The sequence below is a fragment of the Lathyrus oleraceus genome, chromosome 7 (genome assembly GCF_024323335.1).
Source record: "Lathyrus oleraceus cultivar Zhongwan6 chromosome 7, CAAS_Psat_ZW6_1.0, whole genome shotgun sequence".
In the NCBI taxonomy this organism is placed as follows: Eukaryota; Viridiplantae; Streptophyta; class Magnoliopsida; order Fabales; family Fabaceae; genus Lathyrus; species Lathyrus oleraceus.
This window is the reverse complement of record NC_066585.1, coordinates 244068273-244086646: the sequence shown is the minus strand read 5'-3', so window position 1 is coordinate 244086646 and position 18374 is coordinate 244068273. Positions and strand designations below refer to the sequence as shown.

General features: G+C 39.3%; 1 protein-coding gene and 1 pseudogene across 1 annotated transcript; both read right to left on the bottom strand.

Annotated features, from left to right (window-relative positions):
* Window positions 1-4047: 4047 nt before the first annotated feature.
* LOC127107286 (uncharacterized) lies at window positions 4048-5492 on the bottom strand. Its single transcript, XM_051044581.1, has 3 exons — window positions 5167-5492; window positions 4996-5078; window positions 4048-4771 (listed from the first exon to the last, which is right to left on the bottom strand). The coding sequence occupies exons 1-3, from the start codon at window positions 5317-5319 to the stop codon at window positions 4180-4182; spliced, it is 828 nt and encodes a 275-aa protein (XP_050900538.1). The 5' UTR covers window positions 5320-5492; the 3' UTR covers window positions 4048-4179.
* Window positions 5493-5645: 153 nt separating this feature from the next.
* The window catches only part of LOC127103212 (F-box protein At4g22280-like), a 41450-nt pseudogene continuing 28721 nt past the window's right edge, over window positions 5646-18374 (bottom strand).

The window sequence follows — 18374 nt, the reverse complement described above, 5'->3', positions numbered from 1 at the left end:
GACTAATATGACCCAACTCTCCACAGTTGAAACAAGTCACAGTCTTCAACCGGCAGTCTGCAGCCAAGTGACCACCTTTTCCACACTTGAAACACTTCTTCTCATTACTGGTACACTCATGGATACGATGTCCAGCCTGACCACATCTGTAACACTTAGCAGGGGCACTAGAGTCTCCCCCACTAGGCCTCTTCATCCCACTCTGTCTCTGAAAACCTTTGCCAGCTGCATACGGTTTTCCACGATCATTCTGATTCTTGCCTTTCCTATCAACCCTTTGCTGATAGCTCTCTGCTCTGGCTTTGGAATCCTGTTCAAAAATCCTGCAACAGTCAACCAAATCAGAAAACACTCTGATCCGATGATACCCAATAGCCTGCTTGATTTCGGGACGTAACCCGTTCTCAAACTTCACACACTTTGAAAATTCCCCAGTAGCCTCGTTATAGGGAGTATAATACTTTGACAGCTCTGTGAACTTAGCAGCATACTCAGTAACAGACCGGTTACCCTGTTTCAATTCCAAGAACTCTATCTCTTTCTTTCCTCTAACATCCTCTGGAAAATACTTCCTCAGAAATCTCTCTCTGAACACTGCCCAAGTAATCTCAGCATCCCCAGCAGACTCCAACTCAGTGCGGGTAGCAACCCACCAATCATCTGCTTCCTCTGACAGCATATGCGTACCGAACCTGACCTTCTGGTTATCGGCACACTCAGTCACTCGGAAGATTCTCTCTATCTCCTTCAACCACTTCTGAGCACCATCTGGATCGTATGCTCCCTTGAACATTGGAGGATTGTTCTTCTGGAACTCACTCAGTTGACGAGCAGCTCCCATTCCCACAACATTCGGATTTCCTCCAAGTACTCCAGCTAGCATACCCAGAGCCTCAGCAATCGCAGCATCGTCTCTACCTCTTCCAGCCATCTCTATTCTGAAAACCCAACAAACTAAACAATAAGTACTGATAGGGTTACACAACACCTATCCCGTACAGGGGAACAGAATAATTACGACTCAACTCGACCGACTATGCTCTGATACCACTAATGTAACACCCTTCTAAAATACCCCAATAATTTAAATTAAATATCAAAATACAACATCAGAGTAATTATGCAGTTAAGGGTGTCACATAAACACTTCACACCATGTTCCAAAATAACAGTCATGCTCTTTATTTAATCAAATAAACATTTGCATAAATCGCAGCGGATATAAATCAAATCAATCAAAACATGTAAAACATTACATGTAAAATGGTTCACGACCAACAGTAAAACATTTAAAACATCCCTTCCCGATGTTACATCTATCAGAGCATGACCCACTAAGGAACTACTCTAGACTCCAAGTACTAGCTCCTACTCAATCACTGCTCGTTACCTGAAAAACAGTTGTAAGGGTGAGTTCCTCAATCGATATAATAAGTATTATAAAATATCATGTCATGTTAAGTAATTTAACACACTTCATCACCCTAATCCAAACATATATTCAGTAACATCACATCAACTCAACATAATACTCAACACCAACACAAACACACGTATCATATTGGAATACATCCATTCATATTATACGCCATACATATATTATGCAATGAGACTCCATGCATGCGGTACCGACTATTTGTGAACATATAGTTCAACCTCACCGTCCAAATCCAGGCACGGCTACCAAGCTCACTAGTCCCACTCATTTGAGACATAGTGACTCACTCACTAATTCCTCACCATGGGAATTAGCTACCACCCCAAGGGCTATGCTATGCACGCTAATCACCTAGCATGCAAACATCAACAACAATCCAAATGATTTACTCACTAATTCCTCACCATGGGAATTAGCTACCACCATAAAGGCCACAATATGCATGCTAATCACCTAGCAATGCAACAACAACAACAACCATTCCAGAATAGACATATGCTCACACTCTAAGCCATAAAACAGTCTATTCACAAATGCATACATAACTGATACATTCACAGCATCATGCATACCATCACACATCATCAACACATTTTATCACAAAAGCATATCATATCATGCCGCATAATCAAACACAGTGTTAGCACACTCTACTAATACCTATACTACTCAAAACAACGGGAAATGATCCCTACTACGTCATACATCAGCTAAGTTACATCACTCAGCCTAAACAACCAAAAACTGCACAACAACAGTTCAGAAAAACCACAAGTCTGCCCATACGCGTATTGCCTATGCCCATACGCGTATTGTCCATTCCTGACCAAGTCCATACGCGTATTGCCCACGCCCATACGCGTATGCTACGCGTACCACATTCTCATACGCGTACCAACAGAGACAATTTCACGTTCAAAACATCATCTTTTCCACCCATACGCGTAAGGCCTCCTCCATAAGCGTACCAGCCATCTCATACGCGTATTGCCTAGTGCCATACGCGTATGACCAGAAACCAGAAGTTCCAGATCTGCAATGGCTTTCTCTGCTACGAGATCTATCCGATTCAACCTTCCACAGTCCAAATTTCACACACAATTCATTCGTCTCATCTAACACGAATCATACCCTTAAAAGGTTTTGATGATAACAAAGTATTTAAAGAATAAAAGGATTTGTTAACATTTTGTTTAAGTGTGTAGGATCACAAGTATAAAAACTAATCTTGATTGTTAGCATATGTGGAGAAGTAATGTAAAGTTTGATTCTGATTGATCTGAACTTGTTCATCGCCTCTGAAGGCATTAGACTCTGGCCTCATGACCTAACTTCTGATGACAGCTCAAACTCTAAAGGTGTGAATAGCAATTGATCTGTACGCTGATTTAAAACAATCATGTATAATCAAAGCTCCAGATTTTTGGACAAAGTTAACTAAGGTTTTAGCTTTGCAAGCCTCAAGAAAAATGGATGTGACGTCTTCAGACGATTCTACCAATTGGTAGATACTTAGTACGATGAAAGATACTGAGAGCAACATTATTATTCAATGGATAAAGCTTCAAACCAGAATCAACTCTCCAACGTCTCTCTTGGCATACTTCTTCACTAAGGTTGTTGTTATGCAAACCTCCAACGACTCTTTTTCTATATCTATAAAAGGAAACTGGAGATTCAAAGGAAGGTTACAACATCACAACATATACAAAGATCTTAGCATAACTCTGAGTTGTTCTTGTAATTATTATAACATAAGATCTTAAGAATTCTTATCTTAGATATATCTTAGAAATCTTAGAAATCTTAGAAAGGTTGAAAACCTTTGTGATTATTGCACAATTGTTATACTTATGATTGTGTGTCAAAGTATAATAGTTAACTTGTCTACTAAACAATTTTTTTAAAGTATAAGAAGTCTCTCGCCCGCGTGCTTGAGTAAGGAAGTCTTGAACCGAGGGCTTAAGCAGAAAGTCTCACTCTAGGTAGATTGAGAAAGGAAGTCTTGAACCAGAGGGTTTAAGCAAGAAAGTCTTGAACTAGAGGGTTTAAGCAAGAAGTCTAGAGCAGTGGTTTAAGCAAGGAAGTCTTGAACAATGGCTTAAGAAAAGAAGTCTCATTCGGGGGTGTTTGAGCAGGAAGTCTTAAGTAGTGACTTAAACATTTGCAATATTAATGATTATAGTGAAAAACTCTTGTTGATGCAAGGGGACTGAACTACTCTTAGTTGAGTAGAGGAACCAGGATAACTTTTGTGTGTTAACTGCAATATCAACTTTACTTGCCACTGGTGGATCCAAACATAAACATGGTATTGCAAACAGTGTCATAGTAAACGTCGAAGGAGAGTGAATTAAATATAAAATAATTAAGAGAAAAGTGAATATGCATTGACAATGTAAAATATTTTTACACTGTTAACCAATGAGACTCGTGTATCCCGCCACATCCCACTTTTATTTTTAAAATACTGTTATGATTTAGAAATATAAAATGTTTTGATTGGATGTCAGTGTAATATATAAAATGTTTTGATTGAATGTCAGTGTAATATTTCTTTACAGTGCACTACCTTTAACTTCAATAATTAATATTAAGATATACACACGTAAAAAATTACCAACTGATATTTGGATGATTTAAATCAAAATTATTGTGCATAATTTGGATGATTTAAATCAAAATTATTGTGCGTATCGGCCAACAAAGAAACTACAAATCTTTCCTCTAATTTTGAAACATTAATTCATACGGTCTAAATGAAAAGCTTCTTCCATGGCCCTCAAAATTGACAAAAGCTCTCCAGAGATCATGCCATTGGGTTCCCAATTGGCAATTTCATTCCTATTAAAGGAAGATGAATTTTCCTTCATTTCCTCATAAACTACAAACCTACAAACAGGACACTGACCTTTGCTTGTTAACCAAGTTACAATACAATCCTCATGAAACATGTGGTTGCATGGAGTAAGCATCACTTCTTCTTTAGCTTCAAAATCTTCCAAGCAAATAGCACATCTCATACCATCTTCCTTCTTTTCTTTCACACTATCTCTCAAATCATTCGAAGCATTGCCTCTATAATATAAGCTCACTTTTCTAGCTAAACGCGTTGGCGCAGGGTTATAGACTACTTTCCGTAACTTACTTAAAATACTTGATTTGGAATCTTCTACCACATGTGGAACGTGCGTGTTTGTTTGATGCATTGATGTTGATCTTACAGGTGAATGCTGGAAAATTTGTCCGAGTCTCGTTGGATTGAAACCTCTTCTTCCCATTTCTTCATTGTGAACATAAGTTTGTTGTCTTCTATGAGGTTGTGTTGGAAAACTGCAAAAAAAAATTTCAAAAACCATGTCTAAATTATTGATACAAACACGGACATCGTTTACTATGTTGTTTACTATGTTAACACTGATAATAAGTTAAAAAAATAAAAATTATGGACTGTAATCACATGTATCTATGCTGCGTTGATGTTTGACACTAACACACGTTAGATACCTGACTCGCCTATAGCTAAATATTTAAGCAAACTTGAAATTTGGCCTTACTTTGGTGTTCTATGATGTTCTGTAGGAGTTCTTCTGACTTCCCACAACCGTAATGGATCTTGTGCACCTAAACTCCTGTCATCCTGTTAGCAAGAACAAAAATTACATACATACATGCAAGTTGTTATCCTAATGGTTATACCAAGAACAAGAATATCATGATATACTTACATTGGTTCTACTAGAGTGACGAGATCGGTAAAACACAGGAACTTCATTGAATTCATGAGTATTGCTGGAAGTGTGAGGAGCATCATCATAGGCTCTAGAACCTGTTCTCCAAAGCCCCGGCAAAGGCGTGAAATTGTTCATGTTGCGACTCATAGTTTCACTAACTTCCTCCTCAACTGATCATGCATATATTCTTTTCTTACTTAAGGGGTGCGTAAATATTGCTTCATGTGTGAACATTAGAAATTAACGGCTATGTTCATTTTAGCTGTCAGATAAGAATATATGCTAAGTAATGTAATGTTGTCACTTTTGAGCTGTTTTGTATTCTGATTCAAAGCATGATGTTTACTCCAGGTTGAGACAAAAGAAATCAACAAAGAATCATGTTCTTAATGTGTCAATAATGGATGCTTTGTTTATTATTTTATTTTGAGGGGATGGGAAAAGTTACATCACACTAGTTTGGAATTATTTGATTAAGATGCCGTACAGAATATGTTGATGTTTCCTAAGACTGTTGCATTTTCTAAAAAAACTTCAACGATTTGATTTCGGCTTCATGCCTATGAAAATCTGAAATAGAACATAATTTAAGTGAAGATTTGAAACAGCGCAATGAATCTGATGTCTATAAACAGCTAGACCATCTGAAACTCAAGTCATCTTCAAGTGGAGTAAAAGCATTCATATCGAAAATACATTCTTCGTTGTAAGATTGCACGTTTAAGTCTATGGATAACAAAGTTCTACTTTCATTTACTGATGACTCATCGGCAACGACAACAACAGCTCCATCAGAATAATTGTGAGGCGGCAAATTTAAATAGATGGATAAGGGAAGGGAACTCTATTTTCGTTTACCAACAACTCATCGGCAACAACTGCATTAGAATCATTATAAGGTTCATTCAAGTTAAAATCCAAAGCCATAATCAAGAATTACACATTTAAAGAAATACAATTCTAAAAAACACTTTAGTAAAATTAGTGAACTGAAATATTCAAAAGTGAACTCATGTATATACTATTTGAAAAGGAACTGGTACTATCTTGGCGGAATTAAAAAAAAGTTGAATAGTTTTGACGGAAAGTGAAAACTAGAAAGCGAACTGATACACAAAATGAGAGCCAAAGTTGAATAGTTTTGGTGGAAAATGAATTGATACACAAAATGAAAACTATAACGTCAGATTTTATTTATGTGTATATGCATAAAGTTGTAATTGGAAAAATTGAATGTATGATTCCAATAAAGCTGGTGTGTATGTAGAGAGATGGTAACAACTTTCAACTTTATGCTGAAACAGATATCTAGCTTCATCCTTGTCAGGTTCATCACCAGAGTCTGAGTCTTCATAGTAGCTGAAACATTGAAAACAAATATATATATATATCAATGAGCAACTCAACTAAATTCAGAATCAAGATCTCAAATCCCTCTATAATAACACACATCTTCCAAATTCCACAATATATCCCCCAACAACACTAAACAGAATTTGTACACTAAAATAAATTGATTCAGTTCACAAAGGACATAAACTAGTTATAATAGTCTAACCAATGAAGCTATTTATTTCATTAACCACACTTCAATATTCCGGAATCATGTTTAGTTAGTATATTAAATCCCTACAATAAGATAAAAAAATCTCATTAGGTATCATTGCATACAATATTCATAAAAAAATGAAGATGATGAACAAATAGTCAAACATACCTCAAGAGTATCGTGATGTAGTTCGAGAAACTTGACACTACCAAGTCCAATCAATAGATCATATGAACACTGAGCAGCATCATATGGTTCAATATGTGTATCGTCATATCCAAGATCAATAAGTGCATCAACATTGGAGGTGAGGTTAACAGGGATGAATTCTATTGTTGGATTGCAGTAGCAGGTTAAAGATAAAAGATTCACAGCATCAATGGTTAGTGTCATATCATGATTATAATTTACACTAAAATGGTCAAAATTGATTGTCAACTTCCTTAATGTGGAAATTGCTGTTAATTGGAATTCATCTTAATCTTTATTGTAAGTTATCTTATGGTAAGTTATCTTCATTCCTATAATAGGTTATATAAATTAGGCAGTAAAATATTTGTCATTATAAGTTGTAATTATCTATAATTATTGATACGATTATATATAGTATGGAATACAATACAGAAAGGCAGAAAAACCAATTTACATTACATGATATCAGTAGGTGTTCGATCAAACCTGTGAAACCTTGTTTTCTTGGTCGCTCTCAAACCTAGTTTGGAAACAATTTCTTCCGGCAATAGAAACCTTGTAGCTGCGGGTGTTAAGACCTTATTTGAGAAAATTTGTATTAGTCTTTTTTGATGATATTCTCATTTACAGCACCAACAAGGCTGAACATCTATTACATTTAACAAAAATTCTGCAAAATCTACAAAGTTACAAACTGTTTGCAAATAGAAAAAAATGTTCATTTGGCCAGACAGAAATTGAGTACTTGGGCCATATTATTTCTGGCGGGGGAGTATCAGCTGATCCTAAGAAAGTAGAAGATATGTTAAAGTGGCCTATTCCTAAGGATTTAAAAGGGCTGAGGGGATTTTTGGGCTTAACTGGTTACTACAGGAAATTTGTCAAGAACTATAGCAAAATAGCTTGGCCATTAACACAGTTACTGAAGAAAGATAATTTTAAATGGGGTGAAGAACCCCAAAGGGCCTTTGAAATCTTAAAGAGAGCAATGACCACTATACCAGTCCTAGCTATGCCAGATTTTAATAAGGATTTCGTGTTAGAAACTAATGCTTCTGGCCATGGAATAGGTGCAGTGTTGATGCAAGAAGGAAAACCAATAGCATACATGAGCCAGACCTTATCTGTTAGGGCCCAAAGCAAATATGTGTATGAGAGGGAACTTATGGCCATAGTAATAGCTGTACAAAAATGGAGACCATATCTGCTGGGAAGAAAATTTCAAGTTCACACTAATCAAAAGAGCCTAAAACACATCACTGAACAAAAATTGATGGGTGAAGATCAACATAAATGGATAGCAAAGCTGATTGGTTTCGACTTCGAGGTGAAGTACAAACCCGAGAGGGAAAATAATGTGGCCGATGCCCTCTCAAGACAGATGCGATATGCCACTATTGCTATGGTACAATGTGAAGCTTGGGAAGGATTAGAAGAAGAGATACATGGAGATGAAAAGTTGAAAAATCTTATTCAAGATTTAGTGAGTAACTCAACGAGTCATCCTGGTTATCAACTAAGAGGTGGTAAACTGTTTCATGAAGGTAGGATAGTGATTCCAAAACAATCACCCAGGATTGCTTGGATCCTACATGAGTTTCATGATACTGCCACGGGAGGACATTCAGGCTATCTAAGGACTTACAAGAAAATTGCAGGCTTGGTGTATTGGGAAGGAATGAGGAAATGCATCAAGTCCTATGTAGAATCTTGTGAAGTTTTCCAAAGGAATAAATACCAAACTTTGAGTTCTGGTGGTCTTCTACAACCATTACTGATTTCCACTCAATTGTGGAGTGATATATCCATGGATTTCATTGGTGCATTACCCAAAGTTCAAGGAATAGATACTATTATGGTAGTGGTTGATAGGTTGACTAAATATGTTCATTTCCTGCCTGTGAAGCATCCTTACACAACCAAGGATATAACAGAACTATTTGTCAAAGAAATAGTCAGACTGCATGGATTTCCTAGTTCAATAGTTTCCGACAGGGACAAATTTTTTCTGAGTTCGTTTTGGACAGAGTTGTTCAAACAGGCTGGTACAAAGTTGAAGTACATTAGTGCATATCACCCCCAGACTGATGGATAGACCGAGGTAGTGAATAGATGCGTCGAAACGTACTTAAGGTGCCTGACCAGGAGGCAGCCTAAAATGTGGCCTAAATGGTTATCTAGGCAGAATTTTGGTATAATACCAATTACCATGCCTCCCTTAAATCCACTCCTTTTGAAGCCTTATATGGGAGAAGGCCACCAGTGTTAGTTAGAGGAGATGTGCATCTTTCTGCAGTAGAAGAAGTCAACAAACTGACTGCTGAAAGGAATGAAATGATTAGGGAAATGAAGGAGCAACTGCTAAAAGCACAAGACCAAATGCGGGTACAAGCCAACAAGCATAGAAGAGAGGTGGATTATCAGGTAGGAGATAAGGTTTATTTAAAAATCCAACCTTATAAGTTGCAAAAGTTGGCCAAGAGGTTCAACCAAAAGCTAAGCCCGAGATATTATGGACCCTATGAGATAATAGAAAGAGTAGGGGTTGTGGCTTACAAACTAAAATTACCAGAAGATAGTAGAGTACATCCAGTATTCCATGCATCCCTGTTAAAAAAGGCAGTCTTAGCAAATGTAGAAACCCAACCCTTACCTACTTGCATGAATGAGAGTTGGCAATTGGAACCAGGCCCCGAGGAAGCAAGGGACACTAGAGTCAATGAGAAGGGGGAGTTAGAAGTCTTAGTGAAGTGGGAAGGACTACCAGAATTTGAAAATTCATGGGAATTGGTGGAAAAGATGAGACAAGAGTTCCCTGACTTTCTCTTTGAGGTCAAAGAGAGTCTTGAAGGAGGGGGTATTGATAGATACGGTATAGTTTATACCAGAAAGTGCAGAAATAAAGGGAGAGAAGCACAAGATCAGGTCAATGCAACTAACTCATCTAATTAGTTGCAGCTGCAACTAATTCACCTATTTAAATGCAGCAACTAATTCACCTATTTAAATGCAACAGATTTGAATGCCAAAGGGCAGTGAGAGAATAAGGCTCTAGATTCTATTATAGGGAATTAATTATTAGAAGTGGGGGGAATTATTTAGATTGCAGTTACTGCATAGGAGTGCTAAGCAGCTCGAATTGCTTACCCTAATTTAATTTCCAGTATTTCTTTATTTCTTTCATAGTATATTGTATTCATGGTTAGATCCCGTTTGATCTCTAACTTTATTACCTAAATAATAATACAGTAGTACTTTTCCTTCTTTTGAATTCTTGGTTGTGATTTCTATTCCTAAACTAATTGGATCCTATCAATTGGTATCCAGAGCCTTGGTTAGATCTTCATCAGTTAATGGTCGTGACGACACGAAGCATTATGGATAATAGAATCAAACTCGTGGAACAACGAACGAGCATGATGGAAGCAACGATGGAACAAATGCGGCAGATGATGGTAGAAATACACTCACGTCCCCAGATCTTGTTGGACCAGGTTCGTCAACTTATTGTTGAAACACAACCTCGCCGTCGACAAGGGCGTAATTGTAACAACGTGGAAGACGAGTGGAGCGACCAGAGCGCCGATTCATCAGGATCACGGCGTCGCCCAACACGTAGCAATGGTGGTCACCGTTTGAGTTTTGGAGGAAGTAGGAGACGATTGGAGATTCCAATTTTCAAAGGGGAAGATGCGTATGGGTGGTTAGTACGAGTGAAACGTTATTTCAGGTTGAATGAAATACGTGTGCAGGACAAGGTGGATACGGTGGTTTTGGCGTTAGAAGAGAAGGCTTTGAACTGGTTTCAATGGTGGGAGGAGCAAACACCATTAAGAACGTGGGAAGAGTTCAAAATAGCGGTCCTTAGAAGATTCCAACCTGGGTTATTGCAGAATCCATTGGGACCACTGTTGAGTTTGAGGAAAAAGGGTAATGTGATGGAGTACAGGGACAAGTTTGAAGGACTTGTAGCACCTCTACGTAAGGAGGAAAGGGTGATGTTAGAGTCAATATTTTTAAATGGCTTGAAGAAGGAAATTAAAGCAGAGCTAAAATTATATGAGAGCCATGACTTAACTGAATTAATGGACAGAGCTTTACTCATTGAAGAAACAAATGAAGTGGTTTGGAAGAGAGGAAGTAGTTGGAGGGACAAGGGAGGTACCACGAGGTTCAAGGATCCTGGTGAGTACAGTGGGTTTAAGAAGGAGTTGAACGACTTAGTCTTTTTTTTCACATCGTTTATCTATGGAGAGACTGTAATCAAAGGGGTAGAATACCTTTGGAATTGATAAACATGTCATTGCATTTACATATTCATTAGCATGTCTTGCATAACAGGTACCGCCACAGTGTTCTCAGTTTGTTTGGTGTTCAATCAGCAGGATAGCTGACCCAGGCATTCACCGGTACGGTACCCGCAGAAACCAACAGAGAGTAATGGAAAGCCTACAGGCAGAGTTCGCCGAGATGAAGATCCGCATGAACCAATTCATGGATGTGGTTCAAGGGGTGGCTCAGGGACAGCGAGAGCTCAGGCAGATGATGCAGAGGAATCCCGCCACTACTCAACCAGAGACGTTGACTGATCCTCCAGCTGGAGAGGCCAATGGACCCAATGGACCGGGGCCTATCCCAATCCTACATGTCACCTCCGGTCAACAGCCCGTTCATGATGATCAAGACGATCAGTTCCCCCTGCTGCAGGAAGACTTTGGTATGGGTCATGGTGTGGACCCCATGTTTAGAAGATTGGAAGAGAGGTTAAAGGCAGTGGAAGGACAGAATCCTCTGGGAGTAGATGTTGCTGACTTGGGGCTGGTCCCAAGTGTGAGAGTGCCATCGAAATTCAAGGTCCCGATATTTGACAAATACAATGGCAACTCTTGCCCGAAGACCCACGTGCAAGCCTATTTCCGCAAAATGCTTGCATACTCTGATGACGAAAAGTTGCTTATGTACTTTTTCCAGGACAACCTAGCTGGGGAATCCCTGGAATGGTATATGAGGTTGGACAGAGCCCACATCCGTTGCTTATGTACTTTTTCGTGAAGCAGTATCAGTATAATGCAGACATGGCTCCGGACAGAACTCAACTTCAAAATCTGTCTCTTAAAAGCAATGAGTGCTTCAGAGAATACGCTCAACGCTGGAGAGAAACAGCTTCCCGTGTTCAACCTCCTATGTTGGAGAAGGAAATGACTAACATGTTCATGAACACTCTGCCAGGACCTTATTTGGAGCGCCTGGTGGGTTGCAATGCCTCCAATTTTGCTGATGTAGTCTCTACTAGAGAGAGGGTGGAGAATTACCTGAGGACATACAAGACCCATAGTGGAGGTGGATCCTCATCAGGGGTGAAGAAGCTGTTCATTCAGGGACAGAAGAGGAGAGAAGGGGATGCAAGTGCCATATCTTCTTATCAGAACAGGGATAACCGGAGGAATAACTTTCAGAACTATCATCAACAACCGTATGTTGCGGCTGTGACCATTCCAGCTGCAGCACCACTACAACAACAACAACCACAACGTCAACCAGCTCAGTACCAACCACAACAACCGGGTAACATACCCGCCTATCAACCGAGGCTAAGGACGATGGACCGGCGTTTCGACACTCTTCCAATGTCGTACGCTCAGTTGCTTTCTAGTCTTCAACACTACAACTTGTGCAGTTGCGCACTCTGACTCCTCCCGTTGGTAGGCTTCCGGTGGGTTATGACGCCAATGCTAGGTGTAGCTTCCACTCTGGGGCACCTGGCCACAATATCGAGAACTGCAAAGCTTTTAAGCACGTATTTCAGGACCTCATTGATTCAAAGGCCGTTAACTTTGCACCAACTCCTAATGTCGTCAACAATCCCAGGCCCCAACATGGTGGAGCCAACGTTAACATGGTTGAAGGAGAAGTCAAATTAGTCTCTGCGGTCAACAATGAAGATGGGGATAGTGATTGCGACATCGATAACTGGGTGCGTCCGAGGATCCCGGGTGAAGTTCTCAATAATTGGTCTTCTGAGGAGATTGTCCAAGCCACTTGTCTGGAGGAGTAATTTTCTTTGTTTATTCATGCATATCCAAGTCTTACGTTCCGCCAGGGCGTAATGACTCATTGTAGGGCTCATCTATGTGACACTTGCATTTTTTATCATAAATAAAGGACGTCTTTTTGCATTCAAATATTTCGTTCCCTGTCTTTCTATTTTTGCAGTTTTTCAAAAAAAATGGCAATGTTTTGTTTAGTTTCCACTTTTTTTTCCCACACTCATAAGCACATACCATCACTCATGCAGATGCACATCACCGGATCCTATTGATAACGGTTCTGCTATGGCTCGCTTCGACTTTGAAAATCCAATCTTTCAAGCTGAAGAAGAGGGTGATGAAGACTGTGAACTCCCTGAAGAACTTACCAGGTTATTAAAACAAGAGGAAAGGGTCATTCAACCGCATCAAGAGTCTGTTAAAGTGATTAATCTCGGCACCGAGGACGCCAAGAGAGAAATCAAGATAGAGGTTTCTTTGGAAGACAATGTGAAGAAGGGGTTGATTGAATTGCTGCAAGAGTATGTTGACATCTTCGCTTGGTCTTATCAGGACATGCCCGGGCTTGACACAGATATCGTGGTACACCGTTTGCCGCTCAAAGAAGGTTGTCCTCCGGTCAAGCAGAAGCTCAGAAGAACAAGACCAGAGATGGCTGTCAAGATAAAGGAAGAAGTGCAAAAACAATTGGATGCAGAGTTTCTAGCAGTCACAAATTATCCGCCATGGGTTGCAAATATCGTTCCGGTACCTAAGAAGGATGGAAAGGTACGGATGTGTGTTGACTACCGGGATCTGAACAGGGCTAGTCCTAAAGATGATTTCCCCTTACCTCACATTGACGTTTTGGTGGATAACACGGCTCAGTTCTCGGTACTCTCCTTCATGGATGGCTTTTCTGGCTACAATCAAATTAAGATGGCACCAGAAGACATGGAGAAGACAACATTCATAACCCCATGGGGCACCTTCTGCTACAAGGTGATGTCGTTTGGTCTGAAAAATGCCGAAGCAACATATCAACGAGCGATGGTGACTCTTTTCCATGATATGATTCATCATGAAATCGAGGTTTATGTTGATGATACGATTGGCAAATCTCAGACAGAAGAAGAACATTTGGTGAATCTGCAGAAACTGTTTGAGCGTTTGAGGAAATTCAAGCTGAGGCTTAATCCGAACAAGTGTACTTTCGGGGTGAGATCTGGAAAATTACTGGGTTTTATTGTTAGTGAAAAAGGGATTGAGGTGGATCCGGCCAAAGTGAAAGCGATACAGGAAATGCCTGAGCCAAGAACAGAAAAACAAGTATGTGGTTTCTTAGGGAGGTTGAACTACATTGCAAGGTTCATCTCTCACCTAACAGCCACGTGTGAGCCAATTTTCAAGTTGCTAAGAAAAGACCAGGCTATCAGGTGGAATGGTGATTGCCAAAGGGCTTTCGAGAAGATAAAAGAGTATTTGCAGAATCCTCCTATCCTTGTGCCCCCGGTCCCAGGGAGACCGTTGATTATGTATTTCATAGTACTAGACAATTCCATGGGTTGTGTTCTCGGTCAACACGACGAGACAGGTAGGAAAGAGCATGCTATCTACTACCTGAGTAAGAAATTCACAGATTGCGAGTCGAGATACTCAATGCTTGAAAAAACATGTTGTGCACTTGCATGGGCTGCTAAGAGATTGAGACAATACATGCTGTCTCACACAACCTTACTGATCTCCAAAATGGATCCAGTCAAGTATATATTTGAGAAGCCAGCTCTCACCGGAAGAGTTGCTCGTTGGCAAATGGTACTGACAGAGTACGACATCCAGTATACTTCCCAGAAAGCCATCAAGGGGAGTATTCTGTCAGACTATCTTGCTCAACAGCCGGTTGAAGATTATGAGCCGATGAAGTTTGATTTTCCAGATGAAGACATCATGTTCCTCAAGATTAAAGACTGTGAAGAGCCAGTTGTTGAAGAGGGACCTGATCCAGACGAAAAGTGGACTTTAATGTTTGATGGGGCCGTCAACGCCAGAGGAAGTGGAATTGGTGCTGTCATTACAACTCCGAAAGGTGCCCACATGCCTTTCACCGCTCGTCTGACTTTCGAGTGCACCAATAATGAAGCTGAGTATGAAGCCTGTATCTTGGGTATTGAGCAAGCCATTGATATGAGAAACAAGACTTTGGACATCTTCGGAGATTCAGCTCTGATAATCAATCACGTGAATGGTGATTGGAACACTCTCCAGCCTACTCTGGTCCCCTACAGAGATTACACGAGAAGATTGTTGACTTTCTTCACAACAGTAAAGTTGTACCATATGTAACACCTCAAAATTTGCCCTCCTCTTCTTTAAAAAAAAAAAAATTGCAGGCTATGAGCCGACCTATGGTCGACCATAAGGGTCAGCGCATGGACCACGGGTCAGCGCATAGCAGGCTATGAGCCGACCTATGGTCGACCGCTCGCGCGAAAACTCAGTTTTCTGAGTATTTTCCACTGTGTGAAGCTGTTTTTTGGTTGTTAAGTTAGTTATTTTCCAAATTTTGTTCACACACCTTATTTTCACTTAATCACAATAAACCAATTGCTAATTGCACTTTCAGTATGATTAGTACAACATATAAATACCATAATCATAACTGTTTTCTGTTAATCACAAAATCATAATTTCAGATCTAACAAACTTTCCCTCCAAATTCTCTCAATTTCCTTCAAGCTTTTTCCAACTTTTTTCATCATTTCTCATTGAATTCTTCATCAATTGTGCTCATTCTTGCTGGATCTATCCTCTACAAGTGTTGGTGAAGGACTGTTTCAACAAAATCGTGGCCAAAGAGTGAAGAATTTGGACTGTTGAAAGCTCACACATCCATGGCATTTTCATAATTCTTGGATCTGGAGCATGCTGGAGCTAAACTACTTGTTGCAATCACCTTCCTAAGCATCGAGCCTCATCTGTTTTCAACTCTTGGACGTGAAAACGCGTGGATTCAACAGCTGCCATTACCACAAGGTTAGAACTCGATCTCAATAATTCTCAAAATCATGATATGGCTTGTGTAGATCTAAGTTTGTAGAGTACGTTGCAACTTGTGGTTTTGATTTTCATGCTGAATTGAATGAGATATTTGAATTTGAACCTTTGAATGTGAAACTTATTTTGCTCGATCTGTGAAGCATGGTTAGAGTTAGGTCGAATGCTTGCCATATTCGTGATGTACATTGAATGACGATTCCATTGATATATCATTTGCTCATTTTGGTTGAGATTTGGTCATATTGATTTTTCTGGAATTTCTGTTGTTGTTCTTGATGAAGAACGCGCTTCAGCGTGTGTTTGATCCGCGCTTGCCTGGCCTCGTTTGAAATTCGTGTTTCCCGCTAGCAATAGGCCAATCACAGGACGCCAGCGTATTAATGAGAACGCTGCGTTTTGGCTTCGCTGTGCAGAATTACAATTTTTCCATTTTCAATATTAATTTCACATTATTTCATTTCTTTTTTCATTTTTCATTTCATTTTGATTCATGATCTTTAAAAATTCATAAGTGATTCATTTTTTGTCCAAATTTGATGAGACTTTTTGCATTATTCTCCTTGTGGTGTGTAGTTTTTTATGGTGATTTTTATTATTTTTGTGCACGTGTGGAAAAATAAATTGCCTAGGGTTTGATTGAATGTGTCCAATTTGTGTATACCATGCCATTTTGCTTGTGAAATCTTGATGCCTTATCCAAAATGCTTGAAATTTTACATGCATGTTTTGGACTCTTTGCTGGTGATTTTGATGTGTAGTTTGCAATTTTTGGATCCCTGGTTGATGAGATATGAATTTTTGATTAGAGGTGTGACAATTTGTGTCACACCATGCTTGGTGAATTTCATGATTTTATTTGATGTGCTTAAGGGCATTGGATTGAGTTGAATTTTTGCATTATTGAGCATATGGATGTTGAGAATACATGGGAATTTTTCTGGATTTATTGATGGCATTTCCTATTTGATTGGGATTTTATTTTCTGTTTAGTCTTTTGTTGATTTTTTGTGACACATGTTGGCATTTGGCTTGTGAAATTCTGGTCATTAATTGGATGGATGTGAAATTTGACATGTGACTTCTAGACACATTGTAGGTCATTGTGGTTTTGATCCCATTCATTTATCATATGTTGTCACTATTTTATGATTGATGGAAGTTGATGACTGTTTTGATGCCTTGTGTTGGCTTGCTTGAATTTGTCTGGACTTTTTGATTTTCATTGACATACTTCCCTTGATCCAAATGAGCTGAAATTTGATATTATATTCATTGAATGTGTTCTGGTTAGACTTGAATTTTTGTGGAATTTATTGAAATGTTTTGATAATGTTTTGATGGTGATCATTCTGTTTGGTCCTTTGAGGTTGCAAATTGCATGTTTGATGCCTTTTCTTTCATGAAATGATGATAATGAATGATATGAGCAGGGGACCAATTGGATTTGTTCCTAAATTGTTTGATTGTGGTTTTGGATAATTTTCACTTTCTGTTTTGGATTTTTGATCTCCTTTTGACCCTAGGCTTGTCCTAGTGGTCTTGTTTCTCACGTTTGGATGTGATTTTCAGGTTGAAGAAGTAAAATGCTTTGAAGGGTTCAATTCAAGTTGATTGAATTTGGTTAATTGTTGTGAACTAACTTGTGTGTTTTGTAGGGTGCTTAGCTCACTTGCTTTGAGCTTGTGCTTGGCTCATATGACTGTACATATTAACTGTTAACTTTGCTGTTTGACTATTTGAGCTAAATACTAATTGTGCTAGATTGATTTCAGGTACTTTAGTTGCTAATAGTTCTTTGAGAACTTGCTTTGTGCTGCTGCTTGGTTGTATAAACCAATTGAGGTAGACTCTCTTGTCTTCATGTAGTCTGGAAGACCTGGCTTGTTATTTAGCCAGGCAACTGTCTGAAGTCCTCCTTAAGAGGCGATGTTTGTGATTGTTTAACTTTGTCCCCAAGCAGGAAAAGACCTTGATTAAGGCAATTGGCGGATAAGAGAGATATGCAATCTATCTCCCGCTATTCTGTTGAGTCGTCCCTCTGCTCACACCACTGTGTTGATGCATTGGGACATTAACCCAAGATCAGTTGAGTCAGAGTCTTGAGTGTAGAAGGGTCCCCCCTTTCTGAACCCACACTCCTTTGTCTGAAGCTCTCCCTGGCCAGGGATAAGAGCTGTGAAGTCTAATCTTCACTCACCTTTCCTCTGCTTCACCCTGACTCTCAATGTCAGGGTTAAGAGCGAACACTACCCTGTACAGTTGGCTTGCTCTTGCAGCCTCACCCTTGTTTGAGCCTCACTTGACTGGATATAGTGTATGCTATTTGGAATGTTTGCTTTGTTTTATTTATGCTTGCATGATTTGCTTTTTCCTGGTTA